General features: G+C 39.6%; 3 protein-coding genes across 8 annotated transcripts in view; 1 reads left to right on the top strand and 2 right to left on the bottom strand.

The window, feature by feature from the left end:
* Window positions 1–2,140, bottom strand: part of LOC119730339 (E3 ubiquitin-protein ligase E3D-like) — a 33,931-nt gene extending 31,791 nt beyond the window's left edge. For both annotated transcript variants that reach the window (XM_038203182.1, XM_038203184.1), the window contains exon 1: window positions 1,985–2,140. In XM_038203182.1, the coding sequence (XP_038059110.1) occupies window positions 1,985–2,100 (116 nt within the window). In that variant the 5' untranslated portion in view covers window positions 2,101–2,140. The remainder of the gene's footprint in view (window positions 1–1,984) is intronic.
* A 1,472-nt stretch (window positions 2,141–3,612) lies between these two features.
* On the top strand, window positions 3,613–5,276 carry LOC119730340 (snaclec VP12 subunit A-like). Its single transcript, XM_038203185.1, has 2 exons — window positions 3,613–4,590; window positions 4,840–5,276. The coding sequence occupies exons 1-2, from the start codon at window positions 4,257–4,259 to the stop codon at window positions 5,031–5,033; spliced, it is 528 nt and encodes a 175-aa protein (XP_038059113.1). The 5' UTR covers window positions 3,613–4,256; the 3' UTR covers window positions 5,034–5,276.
* A 4,554-nt stretch (window positions 5,277–9,830) lies between these two features.
* LOC119730336 (scavenger receptor class F member 1-like) lies at window positions 9,831–19,629 on the bottom strand. 5 transcript variants are annotated; one of them, XM_038203178.1, is made up of 17 exons: window positions 19,448–19,629; window positions 18,493–18,612; window positions 17,654–17,752; window positions 17,295–17,429; window positions 17,144–17,200; window positions 16,924–17,058; window positions 16,771–16,827; window positions 16,545–16,679; window positions 16,380–16,436; window positions 16,116–16,250; window positions 15,936–16,010; window positions 14,974–15,108; window positions 14,809–14,868; window positions 14,317–14,460; window positions 13,168–13,215; window positions 11,923–12,063; window positions 9,831–11,480 (listed from the first exon to the last, which is right to left on the bottom strand). In XM_038203178.1, the coding sequence occupies exons 1-17, from the start codon at window positions 19,458–19,460 to the stop codon at window positions 11,335–11,337; spliced, it is 1,692 nt and encodes a 563-aa protein (XP_038059106.1). In that variant the 5' UTR covers window positions 19,461–19,629; the 3' UTR covers window positions 9,831–11,334. The 5 variants fall into 5 exon arrangements, with proteins under 5 accessions (XP_038059106.1, XP_038059105.1, XP_038059107.1 ...); XM_038203177.1 differs by having other exon boundaries at window positions 19,350–19,627; XM_038203179.1 differs by lacking the exon at window positions 15,936–16,010 and having other exon boundaries at window positions 19,350–19,627.
* Between the last annotated feature and the right edge of the window lie 593 nt (window positions 19,630–20,222).

Genomic DNA, 20,222 nt, shown 5'->3' with positions numbered 1-20,222 from the left:
CATAATCCAAAAAAAAATGTTAACAATTTTAAGAAGATGAGGAGACACATCCATGATGTTATTTGAAGAGTACAAGTTGCGGGGTTCAATAGGTGTTTGCACTTTGGAAATTTTGGCCAAATTTGGAGTTTCAATTCGGTAAGATTTACATTATTAAAGCATGCTAAAAGACTTTGTTTGTAGTTTAATTATACTTTAGGAGGTTCATTTTGCACACGTCAGCGTACCTAAATTCCAACACGAAATTACACGACAAATAGACGTCTGAAAAAGAGGGGACTAATTTTCTATCGCTTTAAACTAAAGAGGGTGAGTGTGCTTCTAAAGACTAAAGCCTGCGAAAATAAACTACAAACAAAGTATAAATTTTAATAAAAAAAACTTGACAAAGTTCTACATATTCGGGCACATGTTCCAAGTGTGGTCTTGGCTTTATTTACCATGTTTATGGAGGTAGCCTAGTCTAAATTGGCCACATAGATCAGATGATGACATGGAATGGATGAGAAAATAAATCACCCACTAATATTGTTGATGTACCCTAACGTGGCGCGGCCCTACTCCTAGAACTATGAGGCTCCGCGTGAGCGGAGCTTCATAGATGTAGAAGCCCGCAAAATTGTCTGCAGCACAAAACACTAATAAAGTACAAAAACGTCCATCAAAATGCAGACATTTCACACAGAACCGCTGCACAGTTTGCCCCTATTCTCCGTATTTTACCTCTTGACATACTCACGTATCTTGGGCACAACTAACATAGGTGGATTCTGTCGGTTTTTAGGCCAAAATGATGAAAAATATGCCCTTTCCGCACTGAGCCAACCGAACACTTGAAACGTGCACGCATATGATCGAGCGATGATTTTCGGTTCGCTCGGAGCGCGCCGCGGGGGGTACGGTACATGCACTTGTACGCATGCACATACTATCATTTCGCATTGTACCGTACCCCCCGCGGCGCGCTCCGAGCGAACCAAAAATCATCGCTCGATCATATGCGTGCACGTTTCAAGTGTTCGGTTGGCTCAGTGCGGAAAGGGCATATTTTTCATCATTTTGGCCTAAAAACCGACAGAATCCACTTATGTTAGTTGTGCCCAAGATACGTGAGTATGTCAAGAGGTAAAATACGGAGAATAGGGGCAAACTGTGCAGCGGTTCTGTGTGAAATGTCTGCATTTTGATGGACGTTTTTGTACTTTATTAGTGTTTTGTGCTGCAGACAATTTTGCGGGCTTCTACATCTATGAGGCTCCGCTCACGCGGAGCCTCATAGTTCTGGGAGTAGCGCGGCCCCTAACGTGGCGCACTTTTATTTTTCGCCTGTAGCGCCTAGCTAGAGCAAAAAGTTTTAACTGAAATTTCACAGAAAGTGAAATTTCATCAAGTTCTAAACACTCCCGTTCATAAATCGCGAGTTTATTTACCCGTTACAAAGTTAAAAGAAAAAATCATTTTGGCTTGATTTTCCGATTTTATTTTCAAGTGTAAAGTGAACCCTTTGAAAATGCCCCGAAAAATAAGAAAATAATTTTCTGACAAACATCTGGCTGGGTTTGTAAGTAAAGATAATAATGATTTATCAGAATTTATCAAGTTTACAGAAATTCTTAAATGTTAATTTGGAATTTTCTGAGATTTATTCAAGTGCGCCACGTTAGGGAACACTCCGCCAATTTGTGCCCAATTTCCGGACGCGACCGTTTTTGCATTTCGGATTAAATTTTATGAAACCGAAATTGTTCACAGAGGTTAAACAGCAAGCATTAAAAAGGTAAAAGTACCAGTATTTCACTGCATGAATTTGAGGTTTATCAACAAAGAGGTTTGGCAACACTACACGAGGAAAGTTGGGTAAGCTTCGAAGTGCGCCACGTTAGGGAACACGACTATATAAGTAATAACAGCTTGGCAAAGATATTGTTGATAATGATATATACTCAATTTTTCAAGTTTCTTCAGGAAAGACCGGATTCCTTACCGGGTATCGTCATTCACCACCGACGAATTTATACGCAAAACAGCTTGTACGGCGCGAATTTGCTGACGAACTTCAACATAAACTCCCAGTCCCAATGAATTCGTGGGGGCCGCCATTTTGTTCACGCTGCTACAATGACTACAGAGGGCGCTGTTTCACTTTGACGGTGTCAAAATCTTGCATGCAATGAGGCCTCTTTTGAGGGCGACTGCACGGGGGGGGGGGGGGGGAGAGAATCGGAATCCGCCCCTGTTTAGTTATGGAGAAATGATATTACGAACGTTTTTTATTTTCTCGCAGGGAAGACTGATCCCCCCGCCACCTCTGAATCGAAAATGTGAGGATCATGTGGGAATCGCATTATATGCACTCACAGAAATATTTAACCTAAAATAAAAGCCTTTTTGCAGAGGGTTATAATTGTTGAAGCCAAAAATGGATTTTTTTAATAAAAAGTAAATCTTACCGAGAACGGAAAATCGGCTGGAGAAAACAATCAACTTGTTTAAGAGTCAGGAAAATGCGGCGGGGGCGAGGCCGGGGTCCCCCCCCCCCCCCCCCCCCCCCTCCTGGCAGTGACCGAAAATAAGGTCATTTTCACACTTGTGAGTTTTTCCGCCTCCGGTACACCCTCAGCCCCCGGCAACCTCTCTGGATCCGCCCTTGAGTGACCGCTTTATAGTGCTTTAAATTTCGACGTTTCACTCAAATTGCTTCAGAAAAAAATGAAAGCGCTGTCGATGATGATCCTTCAAAAATGGCGCTCACTAGGAACTATCGACCGCATCATGCATACCAGATGCTTGGAGCCTTGGACCAAGAAGAACTTTGCTTAGCACGGATCCTAATCTCCCATAACCGCAAAATGTATCATCCCCCGACAAACACAAACCACAGTCTGAACAACTTTTTTTTGGCCCCGAGACAGAGAAATGTTCTAATTTCACACTCTCACCATCTTGCGGCATATAGACCTACTGGTGAACTTCATCACGGCTTCGATCCATTGAAACAGCCATTGATTCTCTCATCCTATCTATGCGTCATTGTTTCCAGGGTGACCATAACGTAATGGCGAAATTCTGCTAGATGCAATTAAAAAAACTGCTAGATCTATCACAAATCTGCTAAATCACCTATCATTACATAAAATACATTATAAACACTTATACCCACATACCAGATGTTATAAAAGTTCCTTACCCCCCCCCAAGAAAATTCTTAAATTTCCTTTAAAAAAATTGAAATAAAAAACAAAAATGGCGCGTGTCGATCTAGCCTGGCTTGCAATGTTAACAGTACTTTACTGTGTACTCGCATACCCATCAGGATACCTTAACACTTAGACTGGCCTACCTGTCCCTTTGTACAAGGGTTTGTTTGAAACAAAATTAAAGGTGTTTCAAAAATCATTCTGAGATTTTCTGTCAAACTCGTTTTTTTCATACTCATGGGCGGATCAATCAGCTCAAGAGAAGAGTTTATTGTCGGGTGGGGGAGGGGGGGGGCAGGCATGTCCTAGGGAAAAACCACGGAATCAGGCAGAGACTGAAGCCCAATCCACATATTGGCCCAGGCTGGATGCGAACCCGGGTCACAGCGGTGGAAGGCGAAGAAAGCACCACTACACCTAACTGAGAACGTCTTGGAAAAAAGACTAAGTATTTTCAAACTAGCTTTTCTGTTTCCGCCAGTGCGCATGCGCTATTATTTCTGTCAATTATGCATAAAATTATTAGGTCACGCCCTATTCCAATGTTGAACTCCCAAGATGTTCTTTGCGTTCGGTTCGTCAGAATGGGACAATATGCGGCATGTATGCTGCTGTGCGGTACACAACGGCATGGCTGTGGACCATTGATCGTTAATAACCCAGCTGGATTCGAACCCGGGTCTGCAGCGGTGGAAGGCGAAGAAAGCACCACTACACCTAACTGAGAACGTCTTGGAAAAAAGACTAATTATTATGATCTTATGATTTTCTCTGCATATTGATCTGTATTGTTATGTGGTAAATAAAGTAAGATCGATTGATTGATTGATTGATATCGTCTTTGTGGCAAGACTAACAATTACTTAGCCGCCATATATTGACCGTTGCCGTTGTTGTCAAATTGATCAAGGTTATAGAGGCTCAGTATTGCGCTGTCATTATTACTCTATCGTTCGAGATCATTAGGTTGCTATGCCAACCTAATAGTAAATCGGCTATTAGGGGCTACAAAAGGGGCTGCAAAAGGGTGAATCTGCCAAGCCTGGCACTGTGGTGAAAATGGCGGCAAGGCGGTACGTCGTGCTCCTTTGGCTGGTATCTGCGGTGGTGCCCTCGTCCTCTTTTGATCAAGTGCCTGGGTGCTACGTCAAGCCCTGCATACCAGGATGGGTCCTGTACAGAGATCAATGCTATAGGGTTACACCTCAGAAGCTGCCGTTCAATGAAGCTGAGACCTACTGCCAAGGATTCGCCAACCGCAACGGCAAGGCTCATTTGGCGTCGGTGCACGACGAGCAAGAAAACGACTTCATCGTTGAGCTGGCTTCATCTGCAGGAATAGCGGGGAAAGACGGATGGGTCTGGATTGGCCTGACTGATCAGATTGTAGAAGGTGGGTATATAAAAACACCCCTACAACCAAGCAAGGTGTAGCCCTGGAAAAAGCACGTTCCTTTGCTTATACCAATTTTTAAACACTAGCAGTGATACAGCGTGTGTGTTGAAAGTTAATGTATGTTGAATAATGAGCAATAATTGCAATTCAGTGCAAAATGCGCACACATGCACTTGAACTGGACCTTGCAAAATCTGCTTTAAAATCGACTTAACTCAACATTTTACGGATTTCCGTTCATTTCAGGTTCATTCGCGTGGACAGACGGGACTGCCCTTTCCTACGTTAACTGGCTTCCCGGCGCACCGAGTGATGGAGATTACACCGCAGTGCGGCCAATGGACAAACAGTGGAACGACGGTTACGGAAATAAACGTGCCATGTGTAAAATGCCATCCTTTGATTTTAAAGGTCGAGTGCTCAAGGCTTGCATTGGCTAAAGCCGATGACTTGTACACTGTTAACAAATTGTGCTTAGAATTTAAACACTTTTGGTACCCACTTGTTCACATGTAATATTCCAAGACATGTTAAGGAGCTTTGCACAAAAGTATCTGAAAGCATGTTACAGTGTTAGTGCCATTAATAATATCTTATATTCAAGTTATATATTTTAAAATTCGGTGTTTTTCTGAGAAGGTTGCAGAAAAGAGCGATAGAAATGCATGTATTCAGTCTGTCACATTTACTTCAACCCGATAAGTTATTTTTACTTATTGTTTACCTTTTTTCTTGATGGTACTTACAAGCTTTCGTCGTGTTCCTAACCATGTCATAGACATCTACAAATCTTAACATGTCGTAGATTGGAACATGTCAGAGTTGTTTGTACAATGAAGTGTTTAGAAATGTTTCAACTCTAAACACTTCTTTGGTAAGTAACGTGATTTAATAAGTAACGTGATATGTTCACATCATAACGTTCGTGCATACTTAACACGACGTTCCGTCGACGTTCATTTCTCCATCTCTAGATTTGTGTATTGGTTTAATCCCGTGCAATGTATGTTACAAGTACAACTAGTAATGCACTAACCAACGGATAACGTATCTCCAACCAATAATGTAACAACAACTGACCGACATGTATCACTAACCGATAATGTAACAACCATTGACTGACAGTGCAGTATATTCCACTAGCTATCGGTAAATTGTTGTTACATTATCAGTTAGTGATACAGTATCGGTCAATTGTTGTAACATCGGTTGGTGATACGTTATCCGTTGGTCACTGCATTATCAGTTGTAACATGTGCACTGTTAGCGCAAAAGAAAGATAATTAGTCCATGATGCGTAAAGGTTGGAGGTATTCTTAAACTTTTTTTTCTATTCTCATGTTCATTTCCATCAACGTGTTGTGTGATTAATCATATCTATTGTATGGCACACGAGTTGTTAGATAAATATTCACTTTTGTTGATGTGGTGTATCATTGTCATTCTTATGTAAAAATGGCATCTAAAAAATATAATGCTAGAAGCAAAAAAACCGTGTTTTTTAATCTCATGTCAATTTGTTTGCACACAGTTGTTCTACTGACCACATTTTAATTGGACTCCAGCCGCATAATCGTGTTATCCTTTAACTATTACGATTTTCACCCAAGGTTTTTTTCCATTTTTAATAAATAAATGGATCAAAAATCGGGTGTTCACTTTGACATAAACCAAGGAGACAAGTAACCAGAATACCGAAACGAATAACAGACATGAAGAAGGTGATTGGTGATCCCCGAGAGCACTTCGTGGTTTTGACAGCGTTGCCTTCCTTGGCATTCTCGCCGGACAAACCAAAACGCCTATGGAGAAACAATTGTGCCAATTACATTAAGCAAAGTATGCCACCGCATGTCTACTCACATCATCATACCTCAACCGTCACACGTCAACCTAATATCATTCACGCACCGCAGGTATGAGACGACGGGCCAAGACAACCGTAACAATGAAGATTTCTGCCAACTGGTATTGCTTGTATCATTGAGAAAGGCTCACGTAAAGTCTGATAAGGTTATAGAGGCTCAGTATTGCGCTGTCCCAATTACTCTATCGTTCGAGATCATTAGTTACCAGTGAATTTTAGGTTGCTATGCCAACCTTATAGTAAATGGGCAACCTAATATCATTCACGCACTGCAGGTATGAGACGATGGGCCAAGACAACCGTAACAATGACGATTTCTGCCAACTGGTATTGCTTGTATTATTGAGAAAGGCTCACGTAAAGTCTGATAAGGTTATAGAGGCTCAGTATTGCGCTGTCCCAATTACTCTATCGTTCGAGGTCATTAGTTACCGGTGAATTCTAGGTTGCTATGCCAACTTTATAGTTAATGGGCTACCTAATATCATTCACGCACTGCAGGTATGAGACGATGGGCCAAGACAACCGTAACAATGAAGATTTCTACTACACCAACTGGCGAGGAGTTCAGCCGAATGACTTCTCCGGTAATGAGGATTTCGTGGCAATAAAGTTCCAGGACGGAGGCTGGAACGACGGTGTCTCACCTAAATCAGTCATGTGTAAAATGTCCTCTGTGCACAAGCCTTGCCATGGGTAACAGTATATATTTGTTTGTCATTAGGGATATTACGGAAGACCACACGTGTCATTATATTCTGTTACTAATCCGTTATTACGGTTCATATTCTGTTACTAATCCGTTATTACGGATCACGAATCCGGTATTTTATTATTATAAATCAGCTAATATTAAATGTTTTATTACAAATTATTAATTAATTTATGGAATGATAATTACCGAGAACGGTCCAGAATAAGGGAGAAACATCAAACAATAACAAGGAGCATATCCGAAACAAATATGGTATTATATTTTAAACGTGAAAAATACAAACCAAAGAAAAGATGAAAAGTCAACCTCCATGGAAAAAAAAATGAATACACTCGTTGTTTGAGCAATAACCCGAGCTCACCAGACCAAGCTATAGTAAGTTGTAAGTTCAGCAAGTGATCGGTCTTGATGTCTTACATAAGGAGATTCAATTTCGTAAGAAACCGTTAAACAACTAAATAATTTCTTTCGAGAAAGGGCGCGCTGAATAAAACGTGTGTCTTAGCGGATACAATTTGCCACGCAAGGGTACAGGATGTACCATAGACTATTTGGCAAACGATGAATATAAACTTGTAAAGTCCTTAGTGCGGGGATTCGCAAGATTTTGTAAAACTGAGTAAATTACAAATACACACATTTAACACAGCTGTGTTCGAGTCATCAAGTTGTAAAAGATTCAACGTAGCAGAAGATGCACAGTGACAAAGACATGGCTTTGTCAACGTAATTCCTCAACCTTTTAACTTGATAAGAAGTTGGATGATTTAACGTGGGATTCATTGATAACAACCCTGCTCTTCACACGGCAAAGACTTCAACTTCAAATACGTCAAATTATGCAAAATTTTGAAAAAAGTCTAGGCTTACCCCCTTCCTTTGGTTAATTTTCGAAAAAAGTCAAATTATGCCAAATTTTGATAAAAATGCAAGGCTAACCCCTTACTTTTGTTAATTTTCGAAAAAAAGTCAAATTATACCCAATTTTGATAAAAAAGCAAGGCTTATCCCTTACCTTTTCTAATTTTTGGGGAAAAAAGGTCAAATTATACCCAATTTTGATAAAAATGCAAGGCTAACCTCTTACTTTTGTCAATTTTCGAAAAAGTCAAATTATACCCAATTTTGATAAAAATGCAAGGCTTATCCCTTACCTTTTCAAATTTTCGAAAAAAAGTCGAATAATGCCCAATTTTGATACAATTGCAAGGCTAACCTCTTACTTTTGTTAATTTTCGAAAAAAAGTCAAATTATGCCAAGTTTTGATAAAAATGCAAGGCTTATCCCTTACCTTTTCTAATTTTCGAAAAAAAAAGTCAAATTATGCCCAATTTTGATAAAAAAAAATTAAGAACACTAATGAAAAACTGCAGGCAAATCCTTGTAGAGAGCAGCTTTGAAGAGAACGTGCTTAATCCATGACGGCAAAGTGAGTTCTGGTTAGACCAGTCCCTTACACAAGCAGTTAATTTACTACTTACTGCCGCACTGATGACTGTAATATTGAGAGAGAAGAATATACAACAGCAGGAGCCATCGGCTCCTCAGGCTATTGACAGGAAATTGCATCTTTTGAAAAACAAGATACTGCCGTCGGCCTCTTTCACAATTAAAACAAGAAACGCGGTTCCTTTTGTTATCTGATCAATAAAAGTCGCTCTACGATCTGCCAACGAATTTCACTGGCAGAAAAAAAGCTAAATACACAATTTCTTATGGCTCTCTGCTTATGATAATAACAGGAAGTTGAGAAGTAGGCCAGTTGCAATTCAGATAAACAAGTCCAAGGTAATTGGGCAACATTAATTTCGGTCAACGAGCACGCAACAATTGCTCTTTCTGAAATGAAATTGGATGATAAAATTTGCCACGCAAGGGTACAGGATGCACCATAGACTATTTGGCAAACGATGAATATAAACTTGTAAAGTTCTTAATGCGGGGATTCGCAAGATTTTTGTAAAACTGAGTAAATTACAAATACACACATTTAACACAGCTGTGTTCGAGTCATCAAGTAGTAAAAGATTTGTAGGATATTTTTAGTTATACTCAGTACGAAAGTTGTTGTCAACTCACCAAGATATTTGTCCGTGAATTGGGCACGAGTCCTCTCGCTCGGTCTTCTCGCCGCGGGACGAATATTGACTCTGTCGATCGCGATATTTCTCCTGGCGCGGATGCGCGAACCACAGTTTGTATAGAGTTTTTATCGACGAGGATTGTTCAGGACACAAACAGACGATTACTGACTTGACGAAAACACACGAAGACGATGTTAAACGCTGATAAAATAATGCTGAAGATTGGTGCTCAAAAATGTCAAAACGCGATAACTTTTCACCAACGACAGAACACATGGAAAAACCCACACAGAGCACATGTGGACGCACCAGCGAATATATACATGTATGTACAATACAGGGTACCAGTCAAATATGTTCGCTGGCGTTGATTGGCGAGTTCTTTACATGTGACGCCAATGGTTAAAGGGGCAGTCACTACAGATTCAATGTTGCAAAAGATGCACAGTGACAGAGACATGGCTTTGTCAACGTCAATTCCTCAACCTTTTAACTTGATAAGTTGGACGATTTAACGTGGGATTCATTTATTACAACCCCACTCTTAACACGGCAAAGACTTCAGAAGAGCATTTTTCTTTCTTCATCTTTATTTATCCATAGCATCGGTCTTCATTCTTGATCACAGCAATCAGTGTAAATCTCAGTTTATTTTGCAATTCAACGAATCTTAACACAGCAGCCAGCTTACATCGGCAGTGTTTTGAGTGTCTTTGGGTCCCTTAGATTGACATGACTACACATGTTGTCTAGTCGTCGAATTAAAACAAATCAAGAAAACATGAGGTAGAAGCCATGCATGCATATCAATGACATTTGTGTATACATTTGATGTTAAGGAAAGTTGTAGACCTGAGCATTTATCCACTTTTGTTACTCATTTGAACATTTCAAACCATTTTCAACATTATCTGACCATTCATTACCAAAACGATACCTTGTCACTAAAACTTACGTTCTTTTCTGAACTGAATCATTTATTTTTTTACATGCACTATCGAATAAAAGTTAAACACTAATCATTTATTACATTTCTAGAGAGAACACCGATGTTGTTACACGTAAATACATTTTAAAAGTCAACAACATATTTGGAAAATCACAAACTTCATCTAAAACCCGAACAAGATTTGCTTTGATTAAAGAAACAATGATATATTATCATTGACAGCTAATCACATATCACATCGATTACATTGCTGAAAATTTAATACCAATTTTATAATACCAAACGAAACACTCAAAAGTTCAATTTACCGTGATTTAAATCGTTAAGTGCATCCATTCTTCACAGTACAATCTTGCCAAACCTATTGTCAGTCAAATGTTTACCTGGCCCTCCATTGTTTATCAGATTGTAACCACAATCAGTGGGCTCCTCAACTTTCCAAATATCATTGTTCGAATGTTATTAATATTGTAGAGGCCTATAACACAGCATTCAGCTTTATCACACAAAATGTATTCTGCAATAAAGATTGCCTAAAAGTAACACCGCAAATATAAATAAAAAAATTAGCAAAAGTGCTAAACAATAGAAAATTGGCCTTATTACTTACATGATAAGCCTTGGAAGTTGCTATTTCCATATTATATGCAGGAAGAACAAATTTATTCATTTAATTGAAATAAGAACACTTTTAAGTTGAGGCACAACTGCTAGACTCGGCATTATGTGTGCATGTGTCAGTTTCTTAGAGTCGGCGTAAAGCTTGATGGCTCATTGGTGGTCTTCAATTTGAAGATTTTACTTCAAAAAATCTCATAACAAAAGACAAGCAAATTTGCTCCCTCGGGAAACTTTGGATAATTGAAACAACTTTTTCTCCTGCGTTTTATAATTGTAAATATAAAAGTAAATTATTCGTTACAATTAAGAGAGAAGGGGTACCATTTCACATTCACTTTAGCGAATAATGTGAATTTTTCTAATTCATAGTACCGTTGAAATGTTTATTAAACAAGACAACGTATTAGACACTATACGATGTAAATTCTCATTCAAATTGGAGTAGATACAATAAAGAAAAATAATCTCATTTTGTTTTCTCCCTTAATTGTTTTTTTTTTCTCATCACTTCTTTCCGTAATTGATTACTATGAATCTCATAGGGATGATAAATTTCTTCACGACCTGCTGGTTGAACAAGCGAACCAGATTGGTTTTGTATATCTGCGGCTTGTCTGCTCCACCCATCATAGTGCTGTTGGCTTCAACTCCTAAATCAACAATAACAAATCACTTCAAAAATAAAAAAGGAAGATGGCGATGGTCGAATGATCCAGTAGCCTACTGCAGTTAACTTTTAGACTTTTGAATGTATTTTTTAAAGACCCAACAAAGTGCGCCCCAATGCGCCCTGGTCTCTTGTTACTCTGTAATACCAATGAGAAGACATTTTATACCTGTCACTGAATCTAGAGAATAACACTTGTCTTCGAATAAAAAAAAAGTATTTTTCACATTATCCAACAGCCAGAGTGTTACCAAAGCTGGCAGGTTTATTCTTGTTAAAAGAGTACCCTGATTCACGATTGGGTCGTTTAATGAACTACAAGCTTTGAACATTCCAACTGCTGAATGAAAAAAATGGTTAAAATTACAAATGGTTGTCAGTCAGCTAACATAATACCATAGAGCAAGCTCTATGCATATACTTACCGAAATTGGTATGCGGCGTGGTAGTCACCGCAGCCGCACAAAGGCTGAAATAATCGGTACAGCAGTCGCCGAGCGACTCACACGAAGAATCGCAATAGCACGATCCCTGATAACCGGATTCACAGCCACTCAAACAGGAGCCTAGATATTACAACAGCAAAAAAATATATTATTACGGGAAATGAAACCCGTTGGAGCCATAACCATAGACTTGTGCACAAAACCTTCATGGCACCTGACCCTAATCTAAACTTTAACCTACCCTCACCGAACTTTGTAAATTTGGGTTTTGCATCACGAGGAATCGATTAGGGTTATTTGTGACACTAAAATATGGCTAGAAATAGCACTTGAAACATTAGGGAGACAGGCAAATGACTCCCTAATATACCTTGTCTAAGGTACAACCTTTTAGCAAAACGTGATTCCCTTATGGGCCATTTTGGGGACTCGGCCTTCCCATTATTAATTTGTACAGACAAACATATTCTACAATTTGATACAGCGTTGTCATCGAGTCGTCACAAGTCAATCACCAGTCAATCGCAAATTGAAATGACTTGTGACGGAGGCATTTACCAGTCTTTGCCCCGCAGCTATAGGCCTATCTAACATGATTTTGTTATTCATTGCGAGTAACTTTCACTAGAAACTTCTGAGAGAAAAAAGTCAATCTAGATGTAAACTGGCCAGCCCTATATTATATCTTATTCTCTGTCCAAACAGTGGCTTTATAATCCCTAACACTTAGTGTAATACAGCCACATGTGCTGTCATACAGCTGATATTGACAAGTGCAGGGGATGAGCAGCAGTAGCTGAAACAGTGGCCAGTTTGCTGACAAAGGGATTAACAAGATAAGAGTGTACCGCTAGAAGTACTGTATTCTTTCCAAGTTTATAGGCTCTTACTCGGAAAGCTGCTAGAAGCACTTACACCTGATGGACCTCATTGAAAGTATGCTTAATAGCGTCAATGTTTTAAAGCAACTACTACAATGCACTCCTGCTTTGACATATAACCATAACTTTCCATTTTGAATACTACGCCAAATTCTACTCAATAGTTGATTCGGATTAGCTTTTTTTTTTGAAGTCTGTAATTGCATCTGTCTACACAATTGGCCGGATATGTAGCTCATCGGCGTTACGGGGTAATCCTATAGATAGTACTGCCCGGCTCTTTCCACCAGCCTACAACCAGTCTAAGTTACAAGTGATAATCGAGTTGTTCATCTAAGCTTACCTGACAAGGCAGTACTAGGTGTGGTCTTCACCTCAGTTACTGGTTTTCCTGTAGAAAGGCGGGAAAATGAACATTTTTTCAATTTAAATCCAAATACACTTCACTTGATACAGCACTTGGGAATCCCTTTAACCCTGGGGGTGTGCAAAATCATATTGAAATTGGAGGATTCAGGACAGTTAGGGTGCCTATGCCATAGGGAGTTTATCTTCACAACTTCTCCGAGATGAAACACCAATAAAAGGAGACACGTCTTTATTTAATCTGGGGCTTCTCCTGGAAGTAAGCATGGATCTTCATTGTGAATTTGTGGTGGCTTCCTGTACTTCGAGTATCACCCGTTGTCCAACGGAGCCCTAACCAGCGATTGATACATGTGAGCAATGCAAATTTTATGCGACCCCGCGTGCCAGCCAATCGTAGTCGAGTTTAGAAACTGTGACGTCATTGCGATAAGAAACGTGATCTAAGCTTTAATGATCGGTCAATTTGGCTGCCATGTTTTTGTAATCCAACAACGGGTTACCGAAGACCCGTTAGAAGGCGTCCGCTGAATGGTCAGAATCTGGATGTCAAGACGCACTTTTGTTGTGCATATTTAATCGCCGAATCTGCTCGCATATCATATTATCCCCTTGCTGTGCGAGGTGATATTCCATATAGACTAGACTTCCTGATGGACCATTGTACACGTATATCATTATTACATGATGCACTGATGCTTTGCCAACGTTCACAAAACAAAAAGATTGAAAGCATGGTCGACAAAGATTTGAAACCGTTGTGAGATGAACTCAGTAATGTGTTGAATTCAGGCGATTCACAATGCAGAGCGCCACCAATAGTTTGCCACGGAGAGTTCATTTTTCCCAGTGCATTGTGGGAGATGGTCGACAAATTCGCAGCGCGGGACATATGAAATTATTAGTTTGTCCGGTCAGTAGTTTCGTAAGCGTATGATTTGAGTAAAAGTTTGCCCTTTTCTTTTCTTTATATCAATATGGTGATTTTTGGTAAGGCGTCAGAACGCTATGCCCCAATCTATAACAAATAAGCTCATGTTGTCTATTGACACTCATTCCATGGCAAACTCTTGATGGCGCACGGCATTGCGAATCGCCCGAATGGATATTTTGTACACTTTCTTACCTGACACGCCTTCCGGTGTAGTGGTCCTAGCCCCTCCGTAGCACAAGCTATTATAGTCTGCACAACAGTCGCCGACAGACACGCAGGAATCATCGCAATAGCAATTGCCCTGAAAGCCGGTGTCGCACCCAGCCAGACATGAGCCTGGAAATGAGATTAAGTTCACTTATAATAATGAAAGCCCTAAAAAGTGGACAATTTTTTTGCAAACATACATTCTGTGCAAAGTTGTCCTGTCAGTCAAAATCAACCAAGTGACTGTTTTTAACAGTTAAGAGCGCCCAGCCTACATAATGCAGGATTGACTGTTTTATTCCACAGATGTAGTAATTCTCAAAACCGATGGGAGTCTAGTCCACAAGATGTACGTAGAGTGCAAATAAAATGTGAGGCTCCGACATTTCTGAAACACTGGAAAAGTTGAACTGTGAAAAAGATTCGCTCTTCAAATCAATATTTTTAGTGACAGTTAACTTCAGGAATTCACCGTACCTGCTCCTGATATGACTGTTTGTGAAGATGATGTCTGTGAAGTCGGTTCCGTGCCTTCCCCTATTAATTATAAAATAGAAAGATTTCATCATTTCATCGATGTTTTCATATGCAACTAGGAAAATTGTTGTTTATATTCCTGTTGAAATTTTAAAGAGAATGTACCGGTGTTTGTCTCCGTTGGCCGTGTACTGCTGCAGTAGATGGAGTAGTCTCCACAGCAGTCGTTAAATTCCATACACAGATTGTCGCAATGACAATTTCCTTGAAAACCAGAGTCACAACCGCCAGCACACGATCCTGAAAATTAAAAGAATCATTATGTCCATTAATCTATAATTATCTACTTTCAGGCATCATGCAATACGACCGGTAACAAGTGTCTATTTTGACGGTTTAATAAAAAATAGACTTCCTACTTTTGTTGCCGGCAACACCGCCTACAATACAGTCCACAAGATGTAGACTGCAAATATAATTTAAGGCTACGACATTTTTGAAACACTGGAAAAGTTTAACTGTAAAGATATTCGCTTTTCAAATCATCGTTTTCAATGACAGTTAAATGTAATATTTTTTAATGTAATTTAAAAATGACAGTAATTTTCTTTAATGCAATCCTTGATAATTCACCTTTGTGTCTTATTTAACCTTATTTTCAATTTTCGTTTTGCAATTTTCATTTTTTTTTTTGCCTTTTTGTTTATATGCTCATGCAAATTTCCATATGCATGAGCTAAGCTGTGATATCAATCCGGGCAGAAACCTCAATGTTATTCAGCACAAAAAGTTGATAGAATTTTTTATATTTCGCTGTGGTAAATTTTCTTTTCTTTGGTGATTCGTTGTTTTGTCAGTGAGCAAATGTTGGGTTCCCAGTGTGAACAGACTACCTCCAATTTGAACAGTGTCTTCCCGGAATGACACCACAGCAACAGCGCCCTCAGTAGTCCGGAAAAGCATGGACAATTTCAAATGTTTAAAGAAGTGCACTTTTTAATAAAATTCACCAAAAAGGGATGTCCAACATTTTTTGTAATCCATTTAAGAGTAGAAAGTTGTGCACAAAATGTGTTCTTCAGACAGATTCATCGCATGGACCGGTCAACGTAAGGAACTCCACGTACCTGCTCCCGAGGTAACTGTCTGTGATGATACTGACGGGTCGGTCCCAACGGTCCGAGTCGGTTCTGTGCTTGCACCTTTTAAAAACAGTTACAAATTAAATGGGCAGATATTTCATCCACATTTTTATACGCGGCTAGAAAAAAATGTTTACATTCCGGCTGATATTAAAACTAGCATACCAGTGTTTGCCTCCGTTGGTCGTGTATTGCTGCAGTAGAAAGAGTAGTCTTCGCAGCAGTCGTTTGCCTTCATACACAGATTGTCGCAATGACAGTTTCCCTCAAAACCAGAGTTGCAACCGCCAACACACGATCCTGAAAATAAAATAAAACATCCGTATTTTTTTCGAAGTGCATTTTAAAAGGTTTCCTAGTTAAGTGGCGTCACAAAGCATATTTCCAAGAAAGAAACTCATTTAAAAAATCATCAGAAATGTGACTTACCCGGTCCGGATATTTTGCTAGAAGCCGAAGCACTCCAAGATGGTTCCGCAGTTTGTCCTTTAAAACAGTTAATAATTCAAAATAATGAATCATTATTATACTTTTTAATGTACAAATGCAGATACGTAAAAACTATTAATGCCTTGGTGATCACATTTGTTTTACCTGTATTCGTCTCCATTGGTCCAGTATGGCTGCAGTAGAAAGAGTAGTCTCCACAGCAGTCGTTGTGTTTCATACACACAGAGTCGCAATAGCAACTACCATGATAGCCGGAATCGCAACCACCAGCACACGATCCTGAAAAATAAATAAACGTCGTTCAAATTGTCATAACAAAATCATATTTCCATGAAATATAATATTAAAAGTCATCAGAAATTAGACTTACCCGGTCCGGATGTTTTGTTAGACACCGAAGCAGTCCAGGTCGGTTCCACACTTTGTCCTTCAAAACAGTTAGAGAAAAAATATTGATCATTTCTTCTACAAAATGCAGCGACGTAAAAACTATTAATGCCTTGGTGATCACAAATGTGTTTACCTGTATTTGTCCCCATTGGTCGAGTATTGCTGCAGTAGAAAGAGTAGTCTCCACAGCAGTCGTCATGTTTCATACACACAGAGTCGCAATAGCAACTGCCCAGATAGCCAGAATCGCAACCACCAGCACACGACCCTAAAAAAAAATGAACGTTGTTCAAATCGTCATCACAAAATCATATTTTCATATAATCTTAAAAGTCATCAGAAATTAGACTTACCTGGTCCGGATGTTTTGCTAGACGCCGAAGCAGTCCACGTCGGTTCCACACTTTGTCCTTCAAAACAGGGAAAAATATTAATCGTTATATTTCTTCTACGAAATGCAGCGACGTTAACACTATTAATTCTTTGCTGATCAGATGTTCTTACCTGTGTTTGTCTTCATTGGTCGAGTATTGCTGCAGTAGACAGAGTAGTCTCCACAGCAGTCGTTATATTTCATACACAGATTGTCGCAATGGCAATTTCCCTGAAAACCAGAGTCACAACCTCCAGCGCACGATCCTGAAAACGAGTAAAATAACCGTTTGATCTCGGTCCAAAATTTACAAAATTACGAACCATGGATTCGTCACAGACCTAGAAAAGGTTGTCCCGACCAGTGTATATGTTACAGCCAGTCTCTCAGTCGGGCGGGGAGTCAGTCAGTCAGTTATTCAGTCAGTCAATTAGTCAGGTCACCAGACTGGCCCTCTGGGACTAGCACACAATTTGAAACTTCAACTTACCTGGTCCCGATGTGACTGTTTGGGCAGATGCCGACGGACTAATCGACCCTATTCCATCGGAAACCGTTTCGACGCGCCAAGTTGGATCGACACTTCCTCCTTCAAAAATAGGACATTGCTAATTATCATTATTATTATTAATTTAAATCTTTATCATTTTTTTTTAGAAGAATACAAACAAGTCTATTGTTTTCTTGAAAGGGGCCTGTTGATTCACTGTCAATGAATCGTTGCCGTTAGTAATGCCAAAAAACAATTGGGGTCATTAGAAATGACATTTTTTTTTGGAAATGCATGTGGCTCGAAATACATGTTTGTTGCGATTACACATCACCATTATGTGTGGATATTTCACCAGACCCTAATATTGGCATCTCACCGTTTCGACGTGAACTATTGCCGATGGCGCGTTCAGCGAAATGTTCAAGGCATAATAACCTCGTTTGCTTTCATGCGTTTTGTTTTATTTCCCAATAATAACATCACTCAAAATCCAAAAAAAGAACGTTAAAAGATTAAACCTGTTGAAGTTTCAGCTCAGTGGATTACCATATTTTCGAGGAAACAATGGACAACCATGCACAGCATTTTGATCGCGAAATATGATTTCGTCTAGTACATAGGCCTGAGTCTTTATTTCCAAGTGACTGATCGTTGGAAATCACATTTCTTGATTTCCTTTAAATGACAGCAAGCCAGACGGAAGAGTTTAAGGGGGGGAGTACGATCCTTAATACATTCGGAAGGTTACTTTTGAGATAAATGCAAATGATCCTATGTGCCTTTCAAAGATAATTATGTCTCAAGATGTTAGGTAATGTATAATGTATTGAGCTCACCTGTACTCGGAGAAGTTGGGGCAGTCGTTGATCCACACGCGACAACTAACACGAGAACCATGCAGACGATACGCGAGAAACTGTCCGCCATTTTGCCAGTTTCTATGCCTCCGTGCATATCTGTTGACAACAGTGATGTAACAAATTCCCAGGTTTTTCGTTTAAGAATCGTTAACGGGCAGAACTGATTACAATACGAACTTGGGAAAGATTCCCATATCTGGCCATCACTTGTCACCCTGTGCACAAACCGTAAGTGTTTTCTCAGTAAATACTTCAATATTTTCCCTGCTAAATTTGACCTTTTTAGGACATATTATCACTTTCTGATGGCTGATAGGTCACTGAAGGGAAAAATTAGTGATGGCCAGATATGGGAATCTTTCCTCAACGGGTGTAACACACTGAGTATACAATGTTTATACATCGGTGAAGGGCTGCAAGGGCAAAACCTAGTATTGAATTTACATAGGCCTAACCCTGACGCAAATACCATCTGATGAATAAGGACACTGACTTAAAGACAGTCGTTTCACAGTAAATCTGTATTATTAATATTCATACATGATACTATAGAGAAGATAGTCAAAAAATAATAAGCTATGGTAAGATGATGCAGTTTATAGCAGTATAGTTGGTAGGGCCTAACGTTTTACTGCCCGCCCGCTTACATAGTCAATGGGAATGTTCTCACGAGCCAATTTGGCAAAGTTATTTTGTAATAAAAGGCTGTCATTTGTGACGACACAAAATCGAGGTTCTATAATAACTCTTAATATCAGACGTTGTAAGGCAGTCATAAAGTAGATATTAAACACAACACCTGCAAAAAAAACTTATCAGCTCTTTTCTCTTACCATTCCGTAGATACATTCAACATTCTCCACACAGATATCCACAATAACCACGACCCCGGTCCTTCAGTTATGGAAAATCTGACGACACTAATGCCTTCCAAATCTCCCCATTTCTATAGCCACATCCGCAGCGGAAGCACATGCACAGTGCACAATACAGAAAATCCTCTCTGAGCGAGGACGGCGCTGACGTGTTTGAAGGCATCACCTGGCAACATGCATGAGCAACAGATAAAACAAATCCAGCACTTGCCTATGTAAATATGGTTGTATAATGGCTCGCTTGAAGATGTCCTTCGCAGTGTGGTATTTGCCAAGTCTTGGAAGAGGAGTGGATGAACACATTGAGGAATGAGATCCAAACTAGCACACGAGTGTCTCTGTTTGCTCTTTTATTGCCAATGCAATTTTGTAGAGGCCGTTTTCAGAAACCATTAAGTGAAATAAATCTTCGCTGCAGCTTAACAGCATCATTTGCACAGGAGATACAGCGATGCATTGTCTTATTTGCGCACCACTCCGATGTCTTCGGAGCGCCATGAATTTCTAAAATACCTTTACAGAAAATACCCATTGTTATCCAGATGTTGAAAGCAGAGCTCGAAAAAGAGTTTTCTTTTCAGAACCACACATACTCACAAAAGAGATTCATTCACATGGTGCTACCGCAAATTATCTTGTCTGAGTTTTCTTTTCATAAGGATCTGGCCATTAGGATCAACTGGGCTCAGCTGAATATAGCAGTCCAAAGATCGTTGAGTTAATGACTGGAAGATGAGAATCTAGAGTAGGTAGTAGTTCAGATTATCGTCTTTATACAGGCCCGGTTTTTGTGCAACTGCTAAGCACCAATTTTCACGCAGCAAATTTTCC

The sequence above is a fragment of the Patiria miniata genome, unplaced genomic scaffold (assembly GCF_015706575.1).
Source record: "Patiria miniata isolate m_02_andy unplaced genomic scaffold, ASM1570657v1 HiC_scaffold_22, whole genome shotgun sequence".
NCBI classification, from domain to species: domain Eukaryota; kingdom Metazoa; phylum Echinodermata; class Asteroidea; order Valvatida; family Asterinidae; genus Patiria; species Patiria miniata.
Note: the sequence above shows the minus strand (reverse complement) of the source record. Positions and strands in the feature narration are given on the sequence as shown.